Source organism: Halictus rubicundus, chromosome 15 (assembly GCF_050948215.1).
Source record: "Halictus rubicundus isolate RS-2024b chromosome 15, iyHalRubi1_principal, whole genome shotgun sequence".
Classification (NCBI taxonomy): Eukaryota; Metazoa; Arthropoda; class Insecta; order Hymenoptera; family Halictidae; genus Halictus; species Halictus rubicundus.
The window spans coordinates 2,054,926-2,082,900 of record NC_135163.1 but is presented as its reverse complement, the minus strand read 5'-3'; the positions used below and the strand labels follow the sequence as shown (position 1 = coordinate 2,082,900).

Sequence of the window (27,975 nt, the reverse complement as noted above, 5' to 3'; positions counted from 1 at the left end):
GTTTGAGGGTTTTGTCGCTAAGGGGAATGGCGCTGTACGGACCCCCGAACGGGGCATATGATTCTTGTCGCATTTCGTCTTATAGCAAGAGTGGCAAGACCAGAATCATTCACATTCGAACGAAAGACAACATTTTGATGCTTTCCTCACGAGGTTGTTTTGTCTCTGAGGGCTCAAATTGAAGGTGGAAAAATGTACTTTACGGTAAGTGGATTGCAATTTCAAAATGATTATGATAGCATAGTGGTAATCTAGAGAATTTTCGGAGGCGTTACTCTGTGAAAGTGTTGGCACTGTGAACTGGCCCTAAAATATATATGCGTGGGAGAGAGACAAAGTTCTGTTCTATTATTTAATCATTGTAAATTTCAACTATAATTTAATCATCGGAATAACTGTAGAAATGATAGACAATGACGATTGTACTTGTTACTAGTTTACGACGAAATTGTTTTCTGCTCGGTTTCAAGAAAATGGATACGATATATATGTATGTAGTAAGAATTTGTTATACGTTATTAAGAAAAGAGCTGTATTCGAATAATCACAATGAAAATATTAATTGCGAGATACTATGAAAGATTTTTCAATCGTTATCTTCTTGGGTCGAATAAAAATATGTATAGATCGTTCGCGTTCATAGATATCGGTAGAAAGAAAAATTCACCAATGACAAGGTCTGCACGGTGTTCCACACATGTATCGCGACGTCCCACGCATCGCGCGTGGTTTCTATAGGAAGTGGAGTTCTTTTCGCGCATCTTACGCGTTTTCCTGAAGGAAAATGGCTACCAGCTGTCATTTAATCGAGAAGTGTGGCTTTTAAAGTGACACAGAATCTTGCGAAAAGTCGTTCGACCGCGTATAAAGACCGTTTAGCACGATGCAATTACATAACGTTAAAATCGTTTGTTAGATCGACGCCACTTTTCATCTACATGCGGAACCCGTGAACCTTCCATAGTGCCATGAAATTCTATTCCGCTTTACTGTTTACAGTTTTTATTTTTCGACGAACGTATCGAGAGTAACGCGATAGAGCCACTTCCACATACATTTAATAACTGAATCGTTCTGACGGACACATCGCGCGACCGCTAATCGACAATAGTAATCGTGCTACGTGTTAAGAGCCACAAACTTCTCGACCTCACTCGCATTATTTTGGGGAGCGTGATCATTGCAAGAAACGGTAAAACATCGTTTATAAGTATTAAACGCATGAACAAAACGAAAAAGTATTGCTTATTACGTTTTTATTTTTCTCTCGGTGTCTGCGAACGGAAAAGTTTTCTGATGGTTTAAACGGTATATCTATATTATTCTAGAGAAGCAGCATGGGTTCGAGCCAACAGTTCTCTCTTAGGTGGAATAATTATTTAAAGCACATTACCTGTGCATTTGACACATTGAGAACAGAAGAGGACTTGGTCGATGTAACGTTGAGCTGCGAGGGAAAGAGGATAAGGGCGCATAAAATGCTGCTGTCCGCGTGTAGTACATATTTCAGGGATTTGTTTAAGGTAAAGCCAAGCAATATTGGATGTTGTATATATATATATATATATATGTATATGTATATATATTTATATTTATATATACAAATAAAAAAAGACTCCTCTTGATACCATTTGATTTGTCGCAGGAAAACCCGTGTCAGCATCCGGTTATAATTTTTCGTAATGTAAAGTTTGACGATTTGGCGGCGTTGGTCGATTTCATGTATCAGGGAGAGGTGAACGTCGTTCAAGAACAATTAGCCAGTTTTCTAACTACGGCGGAACTATTGGCGGTACAAGGTCTGACAGATGGCACGGGAAAAGATAACGACAGTTTGGTGGAGGCACGTCCGTTTATCTCGCATTTCCATCGGATCCTTGTCGTAGAAATTTGACTAACGTCGAAATCACGTTTCAGGATGAGATGGAAATTCCCAACGAGCCAGAAATTCAACTTCAGAACACGTCTAGTAAATCAATGGATAGCAAAAGGAACAAGTCACCGTCGTCTCCTCTGCCTTATCACGCGGTCGATTTGCAACCCGATGCTCCACCAAGTAAAAGACGAAAATGTCGAGAGAACGCGAATGCGAACGCGAACGCGAACGCCAACACGAACACGGAGAAGGCGGCTGGCAACGCCTTGGCCGGAAAAGATTCCGAAAACAAAACCTCGGAGAATCAGACGTCGACCGGTTCCGATCCTGTTGAAATAATTCCTCTTATGCCGAACTTGAAATTGGAAATGCCTGAATATTTAGTACAAGACGGAAGTAGCTGTAGTTACGAGGATCAGAGTTTAGGAGATAGTTCGTTAAATAAGATTGGTATAGAAGACACGTCGTCCACTACGCCTGATCACGACCAGAAGCCCGATATCAGTCAAACGTTTTACTCGAGTAGTCAATCTACTTCGGATAATCTGGATCTCAAACACCAATCAACGGATGTCGGTAAGAAGTACAATAGTGCGTATACATGAATGATTAACAGCCGACCATCTTGCACCGTCCAACAAATTTTTCCTTCTTCTTTGCGTTCCGATTTCCGAGAAATTGAATCGCGGTGGACTACCTCCTATGCTCGCCAGCAATTAGAGCAATTAGACAACACTTTTCCCGCTACTACCTTACGATATCTTCGCGTCTAAGGCGGGGGCCTGCTAGATAGCCCCACTGACGGGTTCTCTAGCAGGCCCAAGCTCAAGACACATCTCAGCCGCCGTCATACTTGTGTCGTCTCGGTTGGAAACGGTATCCGGGGTTCCTTTTTACTTCTTGCGAAATAAACATTCGTTATTCGATTTCTCGAGTAGTCGACAGTCGGGGGTGACGGAGAATCACCACCGCTCGATTACCGGAGCGTGAGAAAAACCTATAATTTGTTGGACAGTGTTATCGTAATGCTGCGACACGCTATAATATAATATTGTAATTTTGTGTTTGAATTAGGACACCTACTTTCGAAACCTGGTACATCCGGGGAAAGATTAACGCAAGAAGCAGTGCAGGGTAAGTGTTTCTCAATCGCTATCTTTCCCTGTGTCTGCAGAATGCAAACGCTATGCTTTGCCATATCTTTTAACATTTGGGAAAGTTCGACCGGCGAATCGTACTTTGATGGTGTACTTCTGTATACTGATATCGAGTTTTTGCAAATTCCGGTCCCCCGAACTAAAAGAAATGGCATGGCGGTGAGTTTTATGTTTTGTGCCCACGTATCGCGCCCGTTAATATTTGTCGATCGACAAATTTTTCCGCGAACCATCGGCCGGCGATCACAGTCGGCCATAGCCCTTCACAGTCGCTCACAGTCGAGCACGGTCGCGGACAGTTGCGTCGCGTCGCGTTGCGTTGCGTTCGCACACCGAACAAAATCTTGCCTCCTTTGGTAAAGCTCTAGTATTCTATCGAGATGCAGATGCAACGCGCGTGCGGCGCATTCCGTTCACGTGGATACAAAACAGCCCTTCCACACCTACATATATATATATATATATATATATTTCTACGTAACTTGGATTAGATTGAGTCGAGTTTGATGTTGAATTGTGCGGTGTAGGAGGGGATTAATTTCTTTGATCGATTCGTGGGGATAGTTGCGTGAATTTGCTCTTCGGTAACGCAAATCGTGCAAACAATTCGGTAGCGTGTGCGCAGTACAACTGCTTCGCACCGTTCGAACGCCTACAAAATTTTTCAAAGACTTTCACGACAAGCATAAAAGCATTGAAACAGCGTTCGAACGTATAGAAATATATGTACGCGGTTTGATTCGCTCGTGGACTCGATCGATCCGAAATAACGGAAAAGAGAGAAGTTTTCCAAGGAAATTAGGATCCATCGGACGCGCGCGCGATAACGATCTGTAACTGCAATTCATCTGATTCGTTCACTTTGGTTGTTTTCATTTTTCTTTTTTTTTGTTTGTCACTCGACTACGTGGAATAACCAAAAAGAGAAACACGATAATGCAAAGTCGCGTTAACGAAACGATCGCGCGCGGCATCGACGATTCGCGCAGACGCGAAAACGTCTTGCAAGAAATTTTTGGAGAAATGCATTTCCTGCTGTGTTATTAGAAAGTCACTTTACCTCTATTAATCGTATAGAAAACTGTACTGTATAGCGAGTACAGAGTGCATGGTTTTTGGAATAAACGTTAAATGGTGTACAGGCACTCGGGGTGTAGGTTGAACCGTAGACATTAGCGAGCATTGCCAAGTGCTGTATGTGTGCCGACAATCATCTACATTCCTATAATAACTCAAACAACAAAGCCACCTATCATTTATACTCCTTATGCGCACTAACTGTAAGCATACTCTTCTGTATACACTAAAATACTTTTTCAACGCTGGTATCGGGTGATTACTTCCGTAAGAATCGTAGAACTGTACAGGGCAATATATATTCGATTTCGCGCGCGCGCGCGTGTGTAATTCGCTGTCGCACATGCCGCATCGCTTGCATGCAAAGTTAATCTTAAAATCGTTGGGAATTCCGTTGCTGTCGGGAATCCGTCAGGCCTGAACCACGAGTTCACGCACGAGTCGCGGGCTCAAATTCTCATCTCGGATCGTTACGAAACTCGAGAACGAGACGATCCTACGCGTTCTCGTGGTATCGTCGTTGACGCTGCGATTCGCGATCCGTGATTCGTGAATCGTTCGATGCGCCCTATTGTAGTTACTATACGTCTGGAAACCAAAAAACGAAAGAAAAGAAAACACGGCGATTGCTATTAACGGCGATACTTTAAGATTAACTTGCGAGACCTTAGTCACAACATTGATTATCGTCACGAAAATCTTGTAGCCTTGCCAGACGACTAATTTGACGTAGAAACGGTGATGGTGCTGTCGATAATAGCATGTATTTACACGGTTCTTCTTCTATACTTTAATACCTCGCTCTCTGTGTGTATACTTATCCTTTCTTCTCGTTGTGCATCGCGATACTTGAGAAAAAGATCGATATGGGTGCGTGGGAATCCGATATTCAGGTCGAATCGATAACGCCTCTAGAAACCCGACGGGAACAATTATTTTCGAACGAGTTCGAACACCGCTGACTCGCCGTCGTCAACGTTCGATCGATAGAGCGACACGCTCGGTCTTTCGTATGTACACGCGATCGCGTAATCGTCTTTTCATTCGGCCCCGGCTCGACGCGACGCGATAACGAGCGATAACGCGACCCGATCCGAGATTCGTTTCAACTTAGAGAACAATTCTGGCAGGTAGGTAAGCGCAGAAGATCCTCGCGTCGATCGTTGCTACCCGTTCCAAGCAGGAGCACGAATCGACCGATTCAATTTGATCCGCAACCGGTCGAAAACCACCGGAAAACCAAGTCTCCTCGATGCGTTCTCCTTTCGATTTCCTTCCGTTTCTTTCTCTCTCTCTCTCTCTCTCTCTCTCTCTCTCTCTCTCTCTCTTTCTTTCTCACTCTCTCATTCACTCACTTTTTCAATTTCTCTCTCTGTCTCTCTCTCTCTCTCTCTCATTCATTCTCTTTCTGCGAGAAACGAACGAAAACTGTAAGCCGAACGCCGAGTGAACCATGTAGACGGAAGCGGAAGCGAGATCGAGCAATTGGATCGACCGATGGCTCGACGATCGCGAGAACCGTGGACCGAACAAAAACAGAAAAAGTCGTAAATCGTAAATAGTACATCGATGCCAAGAAATCGATACGATACTCGTATCTCTGACGGTTCCCGAATGGAAGAGTTTCCCCAACAGGGCCCGATTCTGGAACACGGCGGGCGGACTAAACGGTGTACACGTTCTTCGAGCAACGTTTGGAATAATAGGACGAATATCACCGAGACGAGACTAGACGATCCAGAGAGAAGACAGCGTTTGCTCGTCGAGCTGAGAAAGATTTCACGACTCGATCGTATTTTGCCAGGCTGCGTTGTTGCGAATCGGACGAACGAATTAGGGGCGGGTCACGGGCGGGGTGGGAACGAAACGAAACGAAACGAAACGAAACGAACAGAGAAGAAGATGTAGACGAATTCGTGATTCGGGGACGGAGTGGAGAGGTTTGCGAGCTCGCGAGAACGACGAGAGACCGAACGAGAGAAAAGAGAACGACTGATGCGAGAGATTCGGTTAGCACACCCGGAACACCTGTGAATCTTCGATGCTATGTTTCCATCTACAATACACGCGTATATGATACATCTATATACATATATATTTATACATATACATATATGTATATATATATATAAATATACACATACATACAGACATACATATAATATAATATAATATAATATGTACACCTATGTATCTACGTACAGAACACATCTCGTGGGTGGTTCACTGGTGTATCGCTGATATACTCTAGACTGGCTTTCACGGCTACGGGATTGGTTGGTGCTGGGATTGGTCATTAAACAAAAGCAAAGCAAAAAAAAAAAAACAGCAAAAACAAAACGAAACAAAAAAAAAAAGTAAGATGCGATAGAGATGAACAATGCAAAACGGTAATCAAAGTGTAATAAGTTACAAAAGACATTTCCTTACTAATGGTTGCCTGCATGTGCACATATACTTAAGATCTGACTAACCGAAAGTGTTTGGCCAATGTGTTTTCTCCAGGAGGGATTACGTACGTATCTGGTCAGCCGCATAGCCTCAGCAAAGCAAACGGCCACGGAAAAGTATGTGTACACTGCAAGCAGCGCGGAATGGTCACATCACGTGGAAAGCTCAGGCAGACGCGCTTCAAATGTTGGCCCTGCAATGCCTGTTTGTGCCGCTGGCCATGTTTCGTCGATTTCCATAAAATGCGCGCCATACCGCACATCCCGCCCCCATAGCACCAACTCGCCCCCTCCGGCCGCGCCGAGTTAATATCGCTACTCAATTAATTACGAATCGTGTCCTCCGTGCTTCGTTCGAGTATCGTTTTTTTCTTCATCTTCTTCTTCATCATCATCATCATCTTCTTCTTCTTCTTCTTCTTCTTCTACTACTTCTTCTCCCTTCCATCCTTTCGTTTTTTCGCTCTTTCACTCTTTCACGCCGGCGATACACGCGAATCAGGAAACTATAGGAGAGAAAGAGAGAGAGAGAAAAAGAAGGCGGAGGAGGGGGACGTTGGCTGGGACTGGGGCTGGTACACTGGGACTAGGACTGGAGATCGAGGAAGGGAGGGGAAATGTTTGGTGCGTTCTCTTGCGATCGATACGGAAAACGATGACGTTCTTTTTTCGCTCGCGGGCCGAGAAAGGACCGTTTGCCTCGCCGGTGCCGCGCGTTCCCATGGATATGCGAGGCTCGAACGAGGTGGTCCTCTGCCGGTGATCGTTCTCGCGTGCGTCGCGTGCCTCGCGATCCCTCCGTCGAACACGAAACGCTCTCTCATCGAAATTCGGAGCATCCGAGCGTTCGAGGATCCGCCCGTGATCCATCGACCGACGACATTTTCTCGGACTCTTATCGTGGATTCGTATCGTTCGCCTGTCTTTTAACGTTTATTTATAACCCGCGTAATTGTAAATTATCGGTTAGGCTAGTATTCGCAGGAACAACGACGACGACGACGACGACGACGCTCCTCGAAAACCGTTTTTTGTACACTTCAAGCGTTAGGATTACTTTTAGGTGATACGTTTTAGTCGTATTAATTTATCTTTGACTGTATACACATAAGACTGCGACGAGGTGAACTCGTCGACCGGATAACTCTTCGATTTAATGATAATTTCTAGGATCGCGTGCTCGCCGGGTTTTCTTTGTATCTCGTTGCGTCCGACGAACAAAACAAAACGAAGAGAAAAAAAAAACAAACAAACAAACAAAACAAAACAAAACGGATAGGTGCCGGTGTACGCGCGGCGGTATCTCCGCGAGAGTCTCGCGTTCTTTGTCGTTGCCGTTCCAACGTTACGAAGATCTCTTTAGAAGTAAGTTTCGCGCACTACGGTCTCGTCTCGTCGAGGAACGAATGCTCATCTTGCGAGCACTCATAGACTGACATAGTTGATCGCTCTGCGGATTCGGTGATACTCGGAAGGTCGCCCGGCGCTCGAACCTTCTCTGTAGCGTAGCTCCTCGAGGAAACTCGGAATTCGAACGAAATATGCCGTCCAGTCCGTTCTCTGTCTTCTTCTTTGCCGAGTATATATACGACATCGCTGCGTCGTCGATCGAACGCGGTGTAACGCAGCGTGAAACGTTGTAACGCGCGCAGTTCGACGAGCAATGACGGTCTCGCGATAGGCAATCTTTGTGAAATAAACGAGAACGAAAACACGAGAAAAAGATGCATAGAGAGATCTGTAATAAAAAGGAACCGAACCACAGTTGTAATCGACGAGAGCTTACCCTTTTCCCGAAACCCATGTTACGACGCGGTCTGTATCGGGACGGATAGCCGATAACCGATAACCGATAACCGATACTGAACGGCGAACGGCGGACGATGGAGCAGTGTCGCCAGACGAGGGGAGGGAGCACGAATCCAGGGGTGAATGTTTTACCCCCTCTCTCCCAGTACCGGAATATGCGCGACAGAGACGGAACGCGTCACGTGACCCGGCCGCGGCGGAATAGCGCGGTGGTAGGGGAAATTAGAGTGGGGGGACAAAGTCTTGATCTGGCGACACTGCGATGGTGGCCGCGATCACCGGTAAGCGCGTGTTCTTCTCGCTTCCGACGTATCTCGGCAGCCTGGGAACTTGGCGAGCTTCAATCTTTTTTTTTCGGTGGTGTATCCGTTCGGTATATTTTATGCCCTCTGTCTCTCTGTTTGGTCTGATCGGACTTATTCTATTCAGCTTGCGCTTTCTACGCACGACAAGGGAACGCGATTACGCCAAAATCCGTGGAGATCCACGATCGAACGAAACGATCGATCGCCGCGTTACCGAGTAGTAGTATCCACTGCCAGCCGCCTACCAACGCAAGTATTTCGACGGTCGGTGACATCTTCTCGAATGCACCGCTTTGCATTTGCATTATCATTCTTTTTTTCTCTGCGAATATATCGTGGAACTGTTGCAAGATTTTGTAACGTTGGCTAGGCTCGAATCGAAATTCTACAAGTTCCGAACACTTTCGGCATATATTCCGACGCTTCCGGTATAAAAGTATTCGAGACTATTAAAAAAAGAAATTAACTTGCTAATTTTAAAAGAAATAAAAATTAAAATTAAAGAAATTAACTCGTACACAGATCAAATTCACCCTTTTACAGATTAGGTTCACCCTTGCACAGACCAGATTAATCCTTTTGCAAATCAGATTCATCTTCTGGGTCACCCGAGAATGAAATCAAACACAATACCATTTTTTCGTGATCCGATTTGCACTCAAAAGGCAAACCCTAATGTACATAATCTGGTAAAAGTGTGCACTAGCCTCTACCATGCACACTTTACTATTTCTACCACCGTATTTTTCAATGATTTTGTATTTTACATCTGACCATGGCTATACGTGATAAGACTTAAAACTCCAAAAGGATGGATTTGATTTGCAAGAGAATGAATTCGGTTTGTAAAAGAGTGAATTTGGTTTGTGAAACGGTGATTATTAGACTGCGGATTTTATGCATTTATGACAAAAATGAGTAGGTGTAATTCAGGACAGTAACAACATTATTAGAATGGCGACTATAAGGCGCCACTAAAAATTGCTATATCATTATTCAAAATACTTTTTACATTATTAAATTTGTTTGGATTCAATAAATTACTAAAAATTTCAGTATTGCAATACTGAAATTCAGTAATACAATACAAATAAAAATTTAATTTCTTTTTGATTATGTTTAACCCTTTGCACTCGAAGTTATTTTAACTCTGAAACGAAACATTTCTTCCGATCTAAAATAGTTTCCTTCTATATATTTTTTTCTCATTTCGCCCCAGTCTGTTGCAATTCAGACAGAAAGTTTTTATTTTGCATAAAGACCCGCAGTCTAGTGATTATCAGTCTGTAAAATGTCGAATTTCGAGTGCAAAACGATGAAAACGACAAAAGTTGTCGAATGGTTCGTGCGAAATGCTTGCGAACGGTACCGTGTGGTTCGTGCGTTTGCGTCGAGCTTCCTCCCGTTTCGTAAAGATAGGTATAGATACAGGCACAAGGCACAGGTACATGTACATGTACAGGTATAGGTATAGATATAGGTGAAGGTAAAGGTGCGCGACAGAGAGTGGTTAACGCCAGAGGTGATCTTGTGTGTTTGTTTGTTATGTTTATTTGTAGAATATACCAGAGCAGGAGATACCGCTGGGGGCGGGGGTGGTAGCGGCGGTCCTGGAACCGCGGACCTCGTCTCGGACGATGACTATGGTCAGTCCACGGACACTGAATTGTTGTTTCGCTGTAGAATTTGTTGGAAGGGTTTCAAGCATCCGATGTCGTTGACACTGCACAAGGATTTGCACACGGGGCAAACGAGGTGTCCGATCTGCCAGCGCATCTTCAGTCGAAGTTACGACATGAAAGCGCATTTGCTGCGGATCCACAAGTGCACGTTCAGTGTCGACGCCAAATTGAACTTTCGCAACTGATATCGTCCCGTTCGATCGTTTCAGCGCGCGGCAATTTTCGTTTGAACGCCGCGAGAAAAGAAACCTTTTGCGGATCGATTTTTCTCGATACCAACGCGATATGTAATATCGTTTTGCGTCGCTTGCCAATCCCGCCGTCGTCGTTCGTCCACGACTTTCTATCTCCCCCCCCCCCCCCACTTTGCTCTTATTCGTACTATCTTTTCGTTATTTTTTTTTTCTTTTTGTTCTTTTTGTTTCACTTAGTTTTACATGCTCTCAGCGCGTTCGCGTCCTACACGATTAAGCCTGTGAACGAATTCGAAAGGTTCCCGCGATATAAAATCGATCGAAATACTACGCCGGACGTGCTTGCCGCTCGATCGGATCGAGGCAAGCGTCGCTCCTGTACGCGTTCGATAGACTGATATGCCAGAAGACTCGAGTAAGTAAGGTGCCATCGACGAATGATGACGCGAAAAACACGTAAAAAGTTCCTCAGAAAGACGCGTAGAAGGTAGCAAAGACTCTCGAAGAATTTGAAATCGTTTCCCCCGCCGCCGTGGCCTTATCGAATAAGGTTTTTTTCTTTTTTCTTCTTTCGATTTCACGTGAACCGTGAACGGTATAGTACTTCGCGCGGTCCAGCGCGAATGCGAGCACCGTCGCGTCGGCGCGACACACAATGTGTTGCGTGTACTTTTATTCGAATTTTTTTATGTTCACGCGTCCACGCGGTTTACCTATTTATAACTCAAGTTTTATATCATTACAGGATGTTTGTATACGATTTTACTAGACGGGACGAGAAAGTCTCGAGGGAGATATACTTTGATATTTGAATTATTGTTAGGAAGTTTCAATAAAACTCTCCGAACAAATATATATATTTATGTATATGTGTGTATACATATATATACACATAATACAATGTACATACGTATATGCATCCTTTCGTTTCACTCGCTTCAAGCTTCCGGACTCGAGGTTTTTCAGCCGACGCGAACGCGTTTCTCGTTTCTCTGGTTCGATCGGCTTCGTCGAACTCGTTCTCGCGCGATCCGTTCTGTACCTAGTGCCTTACCGTTCGCGATGGCTGCTCGCGTTCAATTCTTATCCGTCCTTTCCGCCGATCTCGCGCGTTCCTCCTTCGTTCGTTGTTCGTAGACTGTGTTTTTGTCGCTCGGTGGACCAACACACGACGGAGAAGCAAAACCTCGTTGCGATCTCAATCTCCATAGAAATTCGCTCGCAGACAACGCGAATAAACTTGCGACAAATTTCACGTCCGATCGCGTTAAAAATGCGCGGTCCAATTATACTTATTTATCGTTGCGACCACTCGAACACGGGAGACGAACCGATTGGAAACAATGGGGGGCGGAGAAAGCTCGCGCCCTTCCATACTGCCACAGTTTTTCGACCGTCGAGGAGCCAGCCGAAGAGCTCGCTTCGTGCGTTTTGATTAGTTTCTCTCTCTCTCTCTTTCGCTCTCTCTCTTTTCTCTTTTTCTCTCTCTCTCTCTCTCTCTCTCTCTCTTTCGATAAATCGCCCATTCCTGTCCGAAGCCCGACCGATCCATCGTAGAACAAACGGGACGTACAAAAAGCGAACGAAAATGCAAAAAAAAAAAAACAAAACAAAATAAAAATAGAAAGCTAAACGAAAAGACAAGCAACGAGTACTGCGACGGGAAGCAAAGTCTCGTGCTCGAGATTCGAAGCATACCGAACAAACCCGACGAACCTATATCACATAAGTATGAGGCTGTCTGTGTGTATGGGAACACTTTGGATTGTGTGCGCAGAACCAAAGCACGATACCACGCCTATTGGGAATCATCATCATCATCCTCATCATCATCATCATCATCATCGACAGCATCCTCGTGAGGAACAGCAGCAAGATTATCCGCAACAACAACAACAACAACCACCACATGAACAGCTACAACGAGAACTACAGCAACAACAACAGCAACAACAACAACAGCAATTCCAACAGACGAGTGTCGGGTTCGAAAGGATGAGGCGCAGGTCTAAGACGCTCCACGACGAAAACGGTCGGTGGGTGTGCGACGTCTGCGGTCGTACTTACAGCCGAGGCGACTCCTTGGCTCACCACCGTAGCATACACAGGGGAGACACCGTGTGCCCGATCTGTCAAGTGGTCTTCACCCGAAAGTACACGATGCGGTGTCACATGTTGAACGTGCACGGCGTCAAATAGCACGAGACTGACCGGAATCGCGACAACGTCTCGCGGCCCTAGGATAGATTTTCTATTTTCTATTTTCGGCCCGGCGAGGGCCAAAGGAACCGCGTCTTTTACTTCGTCCTTCCCGTTGCTTCCCACTCTGCGAGCGGCTATCGAAAAGAAACCGGAACGCGAGAGCCGGAAACTAGATCCCCTGCATCGACACACAGCGATCCCGCCGGCGCGAGTTTACCGTCTCTCGGGATCTATACTAACGCGCGACCTCGAAACGCTGCTCGAGTTTCGTTCTCGTTTCTTTTCGACCGCGTTTCGTTCCGAAGGGACGAAAGTTCCTTCTCGGATAGACTGATTTCCTCGCGATTTCGAACGGAGTCGTTGATCGATAAGGCGGTTGCGAGTATCGCGAAGCTAATTTGCGCGCACAAATGTTCGAAGAAGAGCAATCTCTTCGTGCTCCTCGAGGGCCGGCTCGTCGCTTCCGTCTTCGCTCGTTCGAGATCGAATCGAAGCGACGCGATGGCGGAGCCGAACAGGACAGGGTAGGCTAGGATAGGAGAGGAGAGGGAGGCTATGAATGCGTACAGCGTTACAGCGTACAATTTGTTGCGAACACGACGGATCGCCGAGATCATCCTTTGTATTTACGAACATTGAGAAATAAACAGCACGTAGAAAATGGCTTGTATTTTTTGACGCTACGGGACGGAACGGATCGCGGACGATCGTTCGCGACCGCTTCATTTCTGTATCACGCACCAGCCACGCTCGCATAGGACGCGATATCTCGAGCATCGGCTAAAAAGGAGTACATGATTGTCGGTTCACTGCGCACGAGAAGCGCGCGAAAACGTCCGCGGGTGTTTTCGCTGCGCCTGATCGCTGATCTCTGACGTTCTGATCGCCGATAGATTTGATCGAGCGCGCGGGCGCGCGCGCGCGAGCCGTGCCGCGCCGTCGTACGATCGCCGTAATCACCAAAACATGCTTGATGTGTGACTTTTCAATTTGCATTCACGATCTAACTGCAACCGATCGACGCCGCACACTTCTCCAAATAGGACTACGTATTCTTCTGCATGAATATTGAACATTGAATATTCTTTTGTTCGTACACACGTTGTTTTGTTGTCGTTGACATTTTTGTATCTATCCCCGAACCTCCACAGAACACCCCCGTACACAGTAGCATGAGAATCGCTCCAACCAGTTTTTTACGATTGCGTGTTTATATCGCATCGTGATTGCTCTTCCTTGTATACGACTGATCGTGTGTGCTGCCTTTTATCTTGCCGTTCATCTCCTGGTATCGTTGATGGATCGAAGGAGACGTAGTAGTGAGCGAGTGAGAGTGCAATGTAGATAGGGAACGACGCGTCCGTTGGAGAAAAAAAAAAAAAAATACAGAAACGAGAAACAGAGAAAAGAGAACGAATTAACGAGGAAACCGAGACGACGATGATTAGAGACCTGATTAGAGAAAAGAACGATATAATATAGATACGTGTACCTATCGAACGAAACCGATAAAGAGAACAGGTGCGTGCGCGACGTTGCCGTAACTCGTTTACTCGATCGATGTTGTAGCTTGTGGTGTCGTTCAATCATCGATTTCTTCGTTCTTCGACGAAAGTCAAAGAGTACGCGCCGCGCGGACACGATCTGACGGAACGCGACAAAACGATTGCTAAACACTAAACAGAGATACGTACACGGACGACGATTAGAGTTGACGGGTAACGAAAAATAGACAACAGACAGACAAGACGGATCACTGATTACGGACGCGAACACGATACGATACGATACGTTACGATACGATACGACACGATAGGGATACCGACACACCGATGATCGGGCATCGGGCGCACGCACTACCACATGAACGTGTTTATATCTGATTTAGATTCTCGTACGGTGGTCATCGAACAGCCGTCGCATTCGTGCAAACTCTGCGGTAAAACGTTTTGGAATCGGGACTCGATGTACAAACACATGAACATGCACAAGGGAACGACACAGTGTCCGGTGTGTCACAAGGTGCTGAGCCGCACCACCCACATGAAGAGACACTTAAAAAATCGGCACGGCTGGCTGGGGATGGGGACGACAGCCGCCGCCGCAGCCGCAGTCGCGAACGCCGCAGCCGCCGCCGCAGCCGCAGCCACCGTAGGAGGGAACGCCTCCGTGTCGTCGGCGGGTTCCGCGACCGCGACCGCAACCGCAGCCGCAACAGCGAGCGCGGCGACCACCGCCGTCGCGACGACCAACGCCACAGCCGCGAGCATCGTGCCCGGCTGCCCGGTCGACGCGTCCGCCGCGACGCCCGCTCCGCATCCACCGACCCCCATTTCCGTCTCTTCCGCGGCCATCGCCCGACAAAACGCCGGAAGTCCCACCGACGGCCTCGAACCCAACGCCACCTACACCACCATACGCATTAGGGAGAGCAGCGTCGAACGAATCACCTCTAGTCCTATTCCTTAGTGCGAATTTTCTCCCTAAGCCGGCCACGACAAACCACAGAAAACTACAACTGCAACAACTACTACCACCACCACCACCACCACTACACCACCTACATCACCACGTAGAGACACCCGTCGACGTTACAGAGAGAGAATAGTCGAGAGATACAGCCTTTCCCCCCATAGATTCTTCGTCTTCTTCCGTCGCGTGCAGCGCGTCCAGAGATCGATGAGCGTCCGTTCTATCGGTCATTCTTCGTAACTCGTCGGGCAAACTTCCGGCGAAATTCAACCAGGTGTGCGACGAGCAGGAAACATTGACGAACCCGGGTTGTTAAATGGAAATATCAGCATCGAAGAACCATCTCCGACGTATTACGAGGAATCGGACCTAGCACGGACGACCATTGCGTTCTCGACGCTCCGAACCTCGAGTATATATATATATATATATGTCGGATTTTTCCGAAGAAACGATTCTCGATTCGAGCAGCGCACCGCTCGAACGTTTCTCGCGTTTTCTCCGTCGTTTCCAAGCAAAACGAATAATTTAGATTTTAGTCTTTGTCTTTAGATCGCCGCGTAATCTTTTTTCATCGTCTCGGGATTATTTATTGGTGACGAAGACGATGCGCGACAAATTTTAAAAACGTACTGGTTCACGGTTGCGTTCGCAATCGCGACGCAAAAACGAATTTTTTCGTTCGCATCTCGGGAAACCAGAAGCCGTGCGCGCGAGAGCCGTTGATTCCGTTGCGATCGTCGCGCACGGCGTTCTCGTCGTGTACAATCTATTCCACTCTAGTCGTCGACGGGAAACCTATTTAAAAAAAAAAAAACGAAAAAGATGCCTGTCTTACACTGTACGTACGCCCTAGTCATTTGCGCATACGCGCGCACGCTCGCGCGCGCGTCACGCGCCTACCTTTATGTATATGTGTATATGCATGTAAGAAAAGAGAAAGACGAAGAAGAGAACGAAGAGTAACGAAGAGAAACAGGAGGGAAACTGGGAGAAGGAGAAGAAGGAGGAAGACGATGATAAAGTTGAGGAGAAAGAAGAGATCGTGACACCGCGACCAACGCGGAACTCCTAAGCAAACGATTTTGTAACCAAAGACGTACACAGGCGGGAAGAAAGCAAAAAAAAGCAAATTATTTTATCTAGTCAAATGAGTTCGGTACTTAATAGCGTTAAGGAGGAATGTGCATCTTTCTTCGTGCGATCGATCGCGAGAACGACCGTGAAACGATTGGGCGAGACGGCGAGACGCGAAACTGAACAGTAATCGTTTGATCGGTTTCGAGGCTCCGATCGTTTCTCTCTCGACTGAATCGTTTCGATTTCGATTTCGATCTCGATCTGTTCCTAACGCGATCTCGTGGGAAACCGGAGATCGCGAGACCTTTCGGATCGCACGCCAGCCTTCTCCGTGGTTCGTTTTTTTCGGCGGGCATCGCGCGTCGCCGAAAAGAACCGTAGGTAGATTCGTTACCAAAGCATCATCGAACGTCTCGACGGCAGCCGAAACTGAGCCCCGCTGTTCGACACAGCGCGATCGCTTTAGCACTATTTTTCTACGCGCGGCGGTACCGAGAGACGATAAACGTTTCGTTCTGTTCCGTTTAAAATCGAACGTATAACCTAGTACCAAAGATCGTGCCATTATCCCTGATCTATATTACATTGTTTGAGGGTGAGCGCGTGTCGCACGGTGTCGAAAAACCAGCCGTGCCGACGCGCTTCGCTCGCGTGTATCGAACATACTCGTGTATTTTAATTTTAAGCTCGGAAATTCGCCAAATTTTTCCGTACTCGCGGTCCTAATCGTGCATACGCGTCTACGCATAGATGTATATTTCTATAATACCCGTGACCGTATGCGCGTACCACACGGGACACGTATACGTCACATGTATATGTATATCTACACAGAATTTTATTTTCGTTTATATGTTTACCGCGTCGTTCGACGCGAATGTTATAACGCTCTTTGATCTATATTATTTTTATGTTGCCTGTCTTCTCGTTCATTTTTGTTGTGCTTTTTTTTATTGTTTGTTCGTTTCTTCCAATGTTCATTCTCGCAATCTTGTTTAGTTGGAATTTTATTTCGCGGCCTGACGCCATTAGAACTGAATGTCAATCCAAAGAATCTTGCCACTGACACGCGGCGAGCCCCCTGTCATCGATCGAGGGGTTTTCCCAGTTTGCGCGTCGCGTTTTTCGCGAAATTTACCAGTGTCTTAACATCGATTTCGTCGGGATCTATCTATTCACGCGATCGAAGCGCTTCGATATAGGTGGAAAAAGGATAGAAATTCAATCTTAGAATCATTCTTTACCGTTCTGTAAATGATCCTTTGGTTCAACTTTGAATCTCCGGAAATGAATTTTCGAGACAACTAAATCGCGAGAAAGTGCGAAGAAGATATTTCGATTGCGTCGAACACGTTACGCTGGGAAGACCCTTTCAGTTTATTTTTTTTTTTTCCTTTTCCTATTGTGCAATTACAAAGAGGCTATTATTGGATCGACGAGGGAAACGATCCACCCGCGATGCGATCTCTTATTCGCGTTTCCTTTTCGAATGCAATCACTGCTGTATGCCAAAGTCACGAAACGTTGCGAATCGAGCGCAACGAGTCGGAAAACTATAACCGCGTATTCTGTACATAGTATACAATAATATACGTACACACACAGTACTGTGGGATATTGCGCCAGACCAAATACGTACGTACAGAGATTAGAAAAATTCGGAAAGTTCGTCAGGTCATGGGTTCGAGTACTGGCCGGTTGTCCCCTCTTTTTCGTTTTCGAAAATCCTACAGTACCTACGATCGAGAACGCGAAAACTTGATCGCGGCGTGACCAAGTACAAATCGAAGCTAGTTTACGAGATTGGAACAATTTGGCGCGGCGGCGATCGATCGTTGATCGCCGAGCGTCGTTGTTCTCGTGTAGTATCCTGTATACTATACAATATAATTGGCGAGAGTCGCTAGTCGCTAGTCGCGCGCGCGCGTGCGCGTGTTGTTCATTTTGAATTTTGAATAGAAATCGAATCGTGACCGGCGCGGTGACTCCGGAATTTGCTCGAGTTGCCCGAATTGCCCGAACGATTCGTTCTAGAGGCTTTTAACGAAATAGCAAATCTTCCTCCGAGCAAGGATCAATAGTGCTTGCGTTCATATTTGCGATCGCATGCGATACGTTTCGTGCTTGTTCTACTTTGCGTCGCACAACTTGCACGTTTACAGTTTATTATGTAATTTCGACGTATTTTATCGGAATTAGCAACACTTCGCTAGTAGCACGAATCGATGTTTAGCGCGACACACACACACACACACACACACACACACACACACACACATACACACACACACACACACACACACACACACACACGATCGACCCAAACAGAGACACACGTACATATACGAATACATTTCTTTGTACGTTGATTCAACTTCTTTTTTCTATTTATGTTAGCTTACGTTACGATGTAAGTTGAGTTCTGCGAAGAACGGGAAATACAATAGAGATGCATACATCGCGTTTATTTACACACGTATATGATAGACGTATATTTAATTTAAAGGAAACGAATGTGCACATTCCTCAGAAGCCATAATACAAATAAGTACAAGATTGCCAATTATTACCTTAGACGAATTGATATTTCTTTCTTTGATTATTTATAAAAATAAGAAACATCTATATAAATATATATATAAATATATATATATATATATACATAAATCTATAAATATATATATGTATATATAGAAAGAAAGGTATATATATACATATATATATATACGTAAAAATATTATAATATATCATTACGTAATCCTATGTTTGGCTTATGCGAGTTAACGATGTAAGTGGAACAAAAAAAAAAAATTTATGTGTGAATAAAGTTTAAACATGTGAATTGAACCGAGTCATTTTTCTTAAATAAAAATATATCTCGAGGTATCTTGTCAAAATTTTGATACGATCGCGCTGTGAAAAGTTGTTTGTTAATCGGTCGTGCGCATCGTTAGAGCAAATGTCGATAAAGTAAGTATGCGACCGATCGAACGAGACTCGAGATTTTTTAGCGAGAAACGCGTATCGCGAATCGCGAAGGCGACGCAGCGCGGATTAGCGGATCGGCGTTTGCGATTATCGATCGACGGACAACGGACCGCGGAACGAACGATCGAGCCTTTTCGCGCGCGAGACATTGTCCTCGCGAGACCACTGATTTTCACGGCATTACGGATTACGGATTACGAATTACGGATCACGGTAGCCCGGTGAGCGGTGGTTTTGTTTGACGCACGGGTGTAATTGGGTTTTCACCTACAGCGATCCCTATCGCGTCGCGTGAATCAAACTACGCTTGAAAATCTTCACGCTTCTCACTGCCACGTCTCTCTATTTTCTGTTCGATGTTGGCACACTAATAGCAATCGAGACGCATCGCCGTCTGAACACGGTCGATACTAGCTGTCACGATAGATCCAGAAATTCGAAGAACTCGTTGGAACGCTGACGCCGTTCGATACGAACGGCACACCTTATTTCGTGTTCCGATAATCGCTCGGCGAAACCGGACATACGTTTCCTCTCAACCATTGTTCTCCGCTTTCAACTTTCAGAATCTCTTTCGCGCTTCGATCTTGGAAGCTACGCGAAACTTTCTTGCAGAAAACTGTTCCTTAGACTTTGGACGCTATCCGATTAGAAAATCGGTTGAAACATTTTGTGACCGTGCTACACAGTCTCGTCGTACGGGAGAGACGTTCGAATCGCCTACCGATTATCGGAACGCAAAGTGAACATTTGGTTGGACAGAGTGCGATCGTCGGTCGATCACGAATCAACCGAGGATCCACGAATCATAATCGATGGTGGCGAGACAACAGGCGCGGTAACAGGTACGCTTTTCCCTGGTTAGCGTCGCACGATTGCCGGGGGATAAAAAAGAAAGAAACAATGACGCAAGCAACCGAGCATTAAAGCGATCGAGAGCGATCGAGCGAGTAAAGAGAGAAGCAAAGAAACGAACGGATATTTTCTGTATTGGCTGACGATCGGGTGGTCGCTAACGAAAAGAGACGAAGAGGAGCGGACAGGGTGGCTGGGGATAAAAGTGCGACGCAAACGAGGGAAAATTGTATCAGCCAGCACAGGTAGAGGAACGAGTATATCTAGTCTGTGTTACACGTGTTACTGTCCCCCATTGTCTGACTGATTGATCAATGTAATTGATTAGAAACCAAGGAATGAGGAATCGGCGGGTGACGTGGCTGTTAATGTGTTGCAGGGGGGGTGGGACGCAATCGGAAGCATGTTGGCGATACAACTGGTCAAGTGGTGATGCAGGGTCCAGGGCGTTTTTCGTGCAGACTCTGCGGAAGCGTTTACAAGCACCTTGCTTCGCTGACCCAGCACCTTGAAGTGCATCGCAACCAGACAACCTGCATCCTATGTCACACCACTCTCAGTCGTAGAACCGACCTGCGGCGTCACATGCGTCTGAAACATAACATGCAATTGCAAAAAACGATCCAGAAGCAGCGCAGCTCGAAAAACGAATTGGACTCGTAGATTTGAACGTTGATGCGCCGAGGAACATTGCTTCTCGCTCCGCCCTGGTTTTTTCTTTTCTTTCCTTTCCTGTCGAGTACTCGCGCGTCGACTCTCTTACCTTTTACTTTCTCCTTTCGAGTTTCGGTTTTTCGTTTACTATTTCCGTTTCCGTTTCCGTTTCCGTTTCATTCGCGTCGAGTAGATACACAATAGCACCAGCAACAAACAGCAGCGGCAGCAGCAACGGCGGCTCTCCCGTCTTCTTCTTCTTGTCTTTTTGTTCCGTTCGATTTGCACGATTAACACCATTCGTACGGGATCTCCAAAGTCCTTGTATACTTGTATAGCGAACAAAAATGATATCGTACGAACGAGTGAAATTCGGTCCGTTTCGTTGCAAAAGCTTAATTACTAACCTGGCACCATAGAATTTGAGAATTCGAGGAAGCGAACGGGAACAGGAACAGGAACAGGAACAGGTTTCCGTGCAACGACTAAAAGCGTGAATTCGTCGTTAATGACGGGGCAGGAATTTATACCGTTGCGATTCTTCTTTGGACAGCGATCGTTGCGTTGCGTGCTCAAAATTGTTAGCGTTTACGTCCGACGCGCGAATCCTTGGAACCAGAAATTCGAGGACAGTAACATGAGACTTAATTTATTTATCGTTTCCCGATCTCATTGTCAGTTTCCAATAGTAGTGTCCAACGTCCAACAGCCCGAACCACCGACGTTCGTTGATCGTCCGGACCCTATTATCTACCGTTTCGTTTGCTTTTCCGTTCCGATCTCGCGATCGGCTCTGCGAACGTTGTCGCGGCGAGATGCATTTTTCTCTTCCGCCCCGGACGCGAGCCACCGCGAATGGGGACCGAAATACATGTATATTTAGTTCAGAGTATATAGCTCGTCTTCGACTTTGTATCGATTCTAGTCATTACTGTACGGCGCTGAAGCGTTGTCGCTGAAACATCGTCTGATTTCATCTTGTCCGAAGCGTTCGAAATACCGACGACAGATTTTGTTCGATCGACGGCACAGTGGGAGTCCTCGAAACGCGGCCGAAACTCGAGTTTTCAACTTCTTCGAAACCCAATGCAATTTATTGTACCATTATTTTTGTTTAGAGAAAATTGTAAAGAAGCAAAAATCTTGACCTTCCTAAAATTATCGTTGTTTTCCTCATCACACTCTCTTTATGGGTAATAATTTCAGCGAAACCAACTATATTAACATTTAAGAGTGTATTTTAACCGTTTGAAAAATGTCTTATTTAGTCATTTGTAATTTTCAACGATTTCAATTCGAGGTAGTTCTTCGATTTTTGGCCACGTTTTGAATCCGGCACGCTGTACGACGTTCGTACCTGAAGAGTTAGGTACAGTGATTTCTCTATATATGTCGCCAAGGCCTGGATGATAAACGTCGCGGAATTATCCCCACTACCGTCGAGTACACCCCGTGAGGGGCCGAGGAGTGTAAATGTCTCCTGGACGATACACGACGCTGGCAAGACCCGTGTTGTTGACATATATCGAGAATTCGCAGTACCTATCGTTTCGAGCCCGAGAACGACAAGATGAAACAGTTGCTCGACAAGCGATCGTTACCAATGACGCGCAAAACGAATATTCTACGTTAGTTGACAAATAAATAGCGTATAGAGACTACATTGTGAGATGTCCATATCAATAGAGAAAGAGAGAGAGAGAGAGAGAGAGAGAGAGAGAGAGAGAGAAAGAGAGAGAATAACAGTGTTACGAACGCGGGTCACGTTACGGTAAAAAAATCAATCGGAATGTTACACCGACTCTGTTTACACGTCCGTTGTTCGCATAATCGACCTTTTCGTTGCGACCAAGATGGATTTTAGCTGCTTCGAAGGAGCGCATAGACAGTGCCTTACACTCGAATAGTTTTACAGATTTTACAGTATTGACTTTCCAGATGTTTACCACAGTTGAACGCGTATGAGAGACTATAAGAGAACCGACAGTTTTTATTCCTTTGTTCTTTTCGCCGGTGGCTTCGTGTAAACATTGTCTCTGTGTGTACGAGATTCGAGGAAAATTTAGAGAATACATGTTGTTCGTTCGCCTATGGTCTACGTCTACAGTTCTACAGTTCTACAGTCTACAGTCTACAGTAATACAGTCCACAGTCTGTAGCCTATAGTCTATAGGACGAGAACAGAATTTCGAGGATCGATCGATCCGGTGTGGAGGCTGCGAATCCGTTTTACGGCTACGATCCTTTCGTTGCGTTTCTTCTCCTGGAAATGAAAATACGAATTTCCCCAAAAATCCCGGGGGCCGAGGGCTGCTTTCGTCTTCGATTTCGTTCCATTCCGTTCCGTTCCGTTGTTTCGAACGGACTGTTGTTCTTAGCATTCGCTCGAACCTTAATTTTCCTCGCGATCATCGCGGTGTCATCGTTGTTATCGATGTCGAGAAGAACGAGCGCGATTTTTTGAACGGAACAGGAGGATCGGACTTCGGAAAGCTCGTCCGTGCAGCTTCTCGCGAGTTTTGCTAAAGCTCTCTTTCGTGATCGTCGACGGCAGCGATCTCACTTCGAAAAAGTCGAACTTTTTACGTATTGGCTATAAATTGTGTACCGCTTTATCGCGATTCGTTCGATTTCAATGATCAACGTTGCTTCAGAATCTTACGCTATATAAGTCCTATGTGTACGTTGTTATATTATATCCAATAAAGAAACGATGTTTCATTAACGTGTAATTGCGACGATGTAATTACGATAATAAAAAAAAAAAGAAAGAAACGCGAGCCTCTTAGAGAGGTTCGGAAAGTTCGATTTTTTTTCTTTTCTTCTTTCGTTCTCTCTTCGATTACGTAGATCGACAAATTCACCGTTTGTTTCGACCGAGATTGATCGATTACGCGCGGGCGCGCGCGCGCGTGTAATTTTTCATCAATTTCGCCGAACAATGTATGCGATTAATTCGTTAAATTTCTAGACATGCCGCGTATCCTCTACGAACAAACGAATCGTACCGTACAGAGAATTTTTTGTTCGTTTCCCCCTTCGAACTGGAACAATTTGTTTTTCGCAGGATAAAGCACTTAGTCGTAGGTTTAGGTAGATTAAAGAAAAAAAGTGTAGTTGTTCGCTGTTAAGAATCGCACGAAGCTTCGATGAAGAGAGAAAGGCTGAGAGTGCGTGAGAGATCGAACGAACGAACGAACGAACGAATGCACGTGGACGATAGTTGACAAAGAGAGAGAGAGAGAGAGAGAGAGAGAGAGAGAGAGAGAGAGAACTCTTTCCGAGCAATCAATCGCGTCGGATTCGTCGCGTTGTAATTAATCGAATGTCGAGCGGAACATGTACTTGATTGGTGCGAGACGTTTTTCTCTTAGCTGGTAAGACTTAGCCCGTAAGTATGGTATGTAGAGCGACGGTGTGCGAGTTTGTGTCGTGTCTCGTCGTCGTACCGACCGAACGATGCTTCGTCCGTCGTGTCCAAGGATCAGTGCATTTACGAGAAACGATCAGTTTGCAACAAACAATCGCGTCCGGCGAGCCAGAAAGTTTTCGCTAACGCAGCACGACGCATGGGTAAATATCACACACACCATACGCACACACACACACACACACACACAAACACACATACAAACGGTATACTATATTTCCGTAAGATTTTTCGTTTCGACGCATCGCGTGCCTCATAGTTTCCCAAAGTTCTACGGCTCGTCAACTTTTAACTCGATAGCATTTGAAAAATGATCAACAATTTTTCAAAAAAGCAATTTTTCATTTTCCTTCTGGATAAGCATTCGGCAGCGGTAGCGTTCTGCTCGGTGAAACAACGAGGTTTCCGTAGCAACATGGTTTAATCACTTCAATTCGGGATTAAAGAGAATTTTGAAATATCTTTGGATACGGCTTCCGGTGGATGAAACGTGGAAAAAATCCGATTGAAAGTAACTAGAATCTGAATTGTAAGCCTGCACGTTGGGAAACTATGGCGTGCTTAAACGCGCAGATCGTGTAAAAGCGATCGCTTGTAGATATCGTCGATCGTCGCAAACTTTTCGTTTCGATAGATTCTGTTACGTGTACGTACTTCATTGTGAGCTTGTAAGCGAACTCAAAGAAAAAAAAAGCGGTATAAAACTATGCTTTAAAATGTTATTACAGCAATGTAAATAAATCGATTTACAATGGAAGCTTCAGTCTTGATGTTTTTCACGGAACGCGGAGGACGACGCGACGCGAGGAATCGTTAATGAATATAGTACATAAGTAAATGCATACTTATACGTACATGCGGCTCGGCACACACTGTCTTCGGTGTACGGTGCGTTTTGCGAGTGGGTGCTGCAGCGTACTTTGAATTAGTGTTGGCGTCTAACAGTGATCTGCTTACACGTTGCGCGAATCTGGGAAACTGCACAAAGTATTCTCAATTGTTTATCCCTCGCGGAACGACCGCTGAGATTCTTGGAATCTACTTTGGATCGGTCGGACAACACGCGTAATCGGGCGAGCGGTATTGTTGAGGATCGTCGGTCGAGGACTTACGGGGAGGATCAAAAATTTCGCGACCCAAGAATCCCAGCTCGTCGAAGCCCTCGTTACTTCGTATCGATTTACCGATTTCGTAGCATAACATAACCGGTTCGTTGTTCGTTTGTTTCGACGTTTTAATGTTTTCTTCCTTGTTCGAGTACAATCTTGCATCGATAGATGAATGGTAGTGACGCACTAATGGCTAATTGTTTTACGTAAATGAGAACGATCGTAGAGTAATTTTGAAAGGACACGAGAGAACGTTGTCTCGAACGAGTTGTCTTAAACGCGACAAGAATGAAATGAGAGAAAAAAAAAGAGAAAAAGACAAATACAAACAAAAAAAAACATACAACTATCCTGTTCCGTTATAGTGTTAGCTATAAGAAGAAATAAATTTATAGAGTCACACGCAAGGACACCGGCATGGAGTTTGCATTCGCCAGGATCATTCTGCGATAAATGCGGTATTACGTTTACAACGCAGCACGCTCTTCTACGGCACATTACATCGAAACACGAGGAATCACGAACTTCTACCGCGTACTGCAATATCTGCCAGCGATTTTTCAAAACAAAGTGGAGCTTGGCCACTCATAACAGCAAATATCATAGGAACTGAAAGTGACGCGAATCGTAGTGCTGTAGTCCTGTGTTGGTCTATCCTCCGCTCGGTTGCGAGTCGCGAATTGCGGATTGCGAATTGCGGATCGGGTCTCGCTCTACGCAGAACAGGCTTCCAAGATTTTCTACTATCTGTAGAACGAGAGGGACGAGAGGGACGCGTTCGTACCGCAAACGGATCCTGTCGAGTTTATCGTTTCATCAAAACGGAGAAATACTAGGGCTCTATGGATGAATCATTTTATTAAATATTTATTTCAAATTCTAGATGTAACCGTTCGTCAATCATATTGAGAAACAAAGATGATCGTTGAGTCCTTACAAGCACAGTGCGCATGAAATAACGTTGGAAAATATCTGAATGTATTTTCGTGGCTGATCTTGTACATTTCTTAACGTTCGTATCAGCGTATCAAACTGAGGAATGTCGTTATTGTAATTGTAAACCTCCCCTCAATGCGAGTACCAAATGCAATACCGATCCACCTTGGACTTTATAGTCTTGCGCCGTTTTGTCATCGCTCCTAAAAAACAACAGAACATCCCGTTATACTTATCCCCTGGAATATTATCTCAAATCACGTTTTAGATTGCTTTAGAATCAAATCGAATCCCAAAAACACAGATACGTTGCACGGTTCATGCAATTTATATAAGTTCATTGTAATTATAAGATGCATTTGATTCACAAACAAACAAACAAATAAACAAAAAAACTGGAATAAATAACGTTGAAACATCGTGATTGATGGAACAGGGACGTGGAGACCAAAACAACTATGCGAGTCAGATTCAGTAAGGACTACGGAAAGTCACTTTCCAGAGTACGTTCCGTCGACTCCAAAGAAGATGAACGCTACAAGAAGATGTAAGGTTTGCGCGACTAAAGGAGTGAGAAAAGAATCTCGATATTATTGTGCTTATTGTAACGTAGGATTATGCGTAACACCTTGCTTCAAGGATTTTCATACTACGCAAGACTTCAAATAAAGCATTCGAGCCTAATTCTCTCTATAAAGAATGTGTTTCTTGTACAACTGTATAAATATTTCTACTTGCAATTATACCTACATTTGCTTTCCAGAGAAAATTAATCGTTGCTGTTGTGGAGGTATACCTTCCTTTTCTTCTACCCTTTCCTTGATCCTTTCCACTTTATCTGTGGGTTCTATATCTATTTCGATCTATGAGAACAACAACACTCTTGATAACTGTGAGACTCGCAAGTTTGCCTATCTTTCAACAAAATATTGACATAATACAACATTAGAACGATACAATGCATATAAGGATATGAACTCGACGAGTCGATTAGTTATTAACAATACAACAAAAGCCAAGTTTGCTATTCTCGGATGACAAAAACAATCTTGCTGAAAGGAATGTTCTCGTTACTTGTTTTTGAGAAGTACATCGAAAAACGTAACTGCGCGCTCGTAACGGCGAATCGATGGAATGCTTATTATATCATTTTGCAATTACTTGCCTCTTTCCCCGTGAGAGTCTGAAACAAGGTTAGAATATTTTCCGGTCTAATTGAAGCAGTTTTTTTATCTAATTTTGCCGATAATTGTTCTTACCTTCACTTTAATCAACATTCTTCACGCGTTATATAAAATGACCGTTTAATTACTATGATATTATAAATTAAATATTGACACAAACTTGTACCGCGGATCACCTGTACTTTCGGCTAAAAAACGTTATTCGACTATAGGCAGTTGAAACCGTTCGTGTCTCCATCTGACGGTAAACTATGTATTTAGAATTTCACTTCTGGTTTTATCGTAGCCATAAATGACAAGTTTGGAAATAGTCCAACTACTCAATATATTTTTTTAGTATTTTGCGGTAACGAAAAACATAAACCAATCAGAGCGCGGCTACAGCGGACAGATTCTGAATCGGCCAATACGCTCACCGGGATCTGTCGTCGAACCAGAATCCGTTCGCTATAGCCACGTTCTGATTGGTCCTTGTTTTTCGTTAATAACTCAAAATTTTCCTCTCTGAACAAACA

The 27,975-nt window shown here is 44.9% G+C and overlaps 2 protein-coding genes across 16 annotated transcripts; one reads left to right on the top strand and one right to left on the bottom strand.

The window, feature by feature from the left end:
• The first annotated feature begins 65 nt into the window (after nucleotides 1-65).
• Nucleotides 66-27,019, top strand: LOC143361586 (uncharacterized). 15 transcript variants are annotated; one of them, XM_076801107.1, is made up of 7 exons: nucleotides 72-204; nucleotides 1,000-1,192; nucleotides 1,329-1,523; nucleotides 1,646-1,843; nucleotides 1,918-2,467; nucleotides 2,951-3,010; nucleotides 14,641-15,488. In XM_076801107.1, exons 3-7 carry the CDS (start codon nucleotides 1,338-1,340, stop codon nucleotides 15,219-15,221), a joined length of 1,575 nt encoding a protein of 524 aa, XP_076657222.1. In that variant the 5' UTR covers nucleotides 72-204; nucleotides 1,000-1,192; nucleotides 1,329-1,337; the 3' UTR covers nucleotides 15,222-15,488. The 15 variants fall into 15 exon arrangements, with proteins under 15 accessions (XP_076657231.1, XP_076657229.1, XP_076657233.1 ...); XM_076801116.1 differs by lacking the exons at nucleotides 1,000-1,192; nucleotides 14,641-15,488 and adding an exon at nucleotides 26,713-27,019 and having other exon boundaries at nucleotides 66-204; nucleotides 1,918-2,452; XM_076801114.1 differs by lacking the exons at nucleotides 1,000-1,192; nucleotides 14,641-15,488 and adding an exon at nucleotides 26,713-27,019 and having other exon boundaries at nucleotides 66-204.
• Nucleotides 26,180-27,704, bottom strand: Nedd8 (Nedd8 ubiquitin like modifier). Its single transcript, XM_076801122.1, has 4 exons — nucleotides 27,536-27,704; nucleotides 27,442-27,459; nucleotides 27,027-27,139; nucleotides 26,180-26,479 (listed from the first exon to the last, which is right to left on the bottom strand). The coding sequence occupies exons 1-4, from the start codon at nucleotides 27,551-27,553 to the stop codon at nucleotides 26,386-26,388; spliced, it is 243 nt and encodes an 80-aa protein (XP_076657237.1). The 5' UTR covers nucleotides 27,554-27,704; the 3' UTR covers nucleotides 26,180-26,385.
• Between the last annotated feature and the right edge of the window lie 271 nt (nucleotides 27,705-27,975).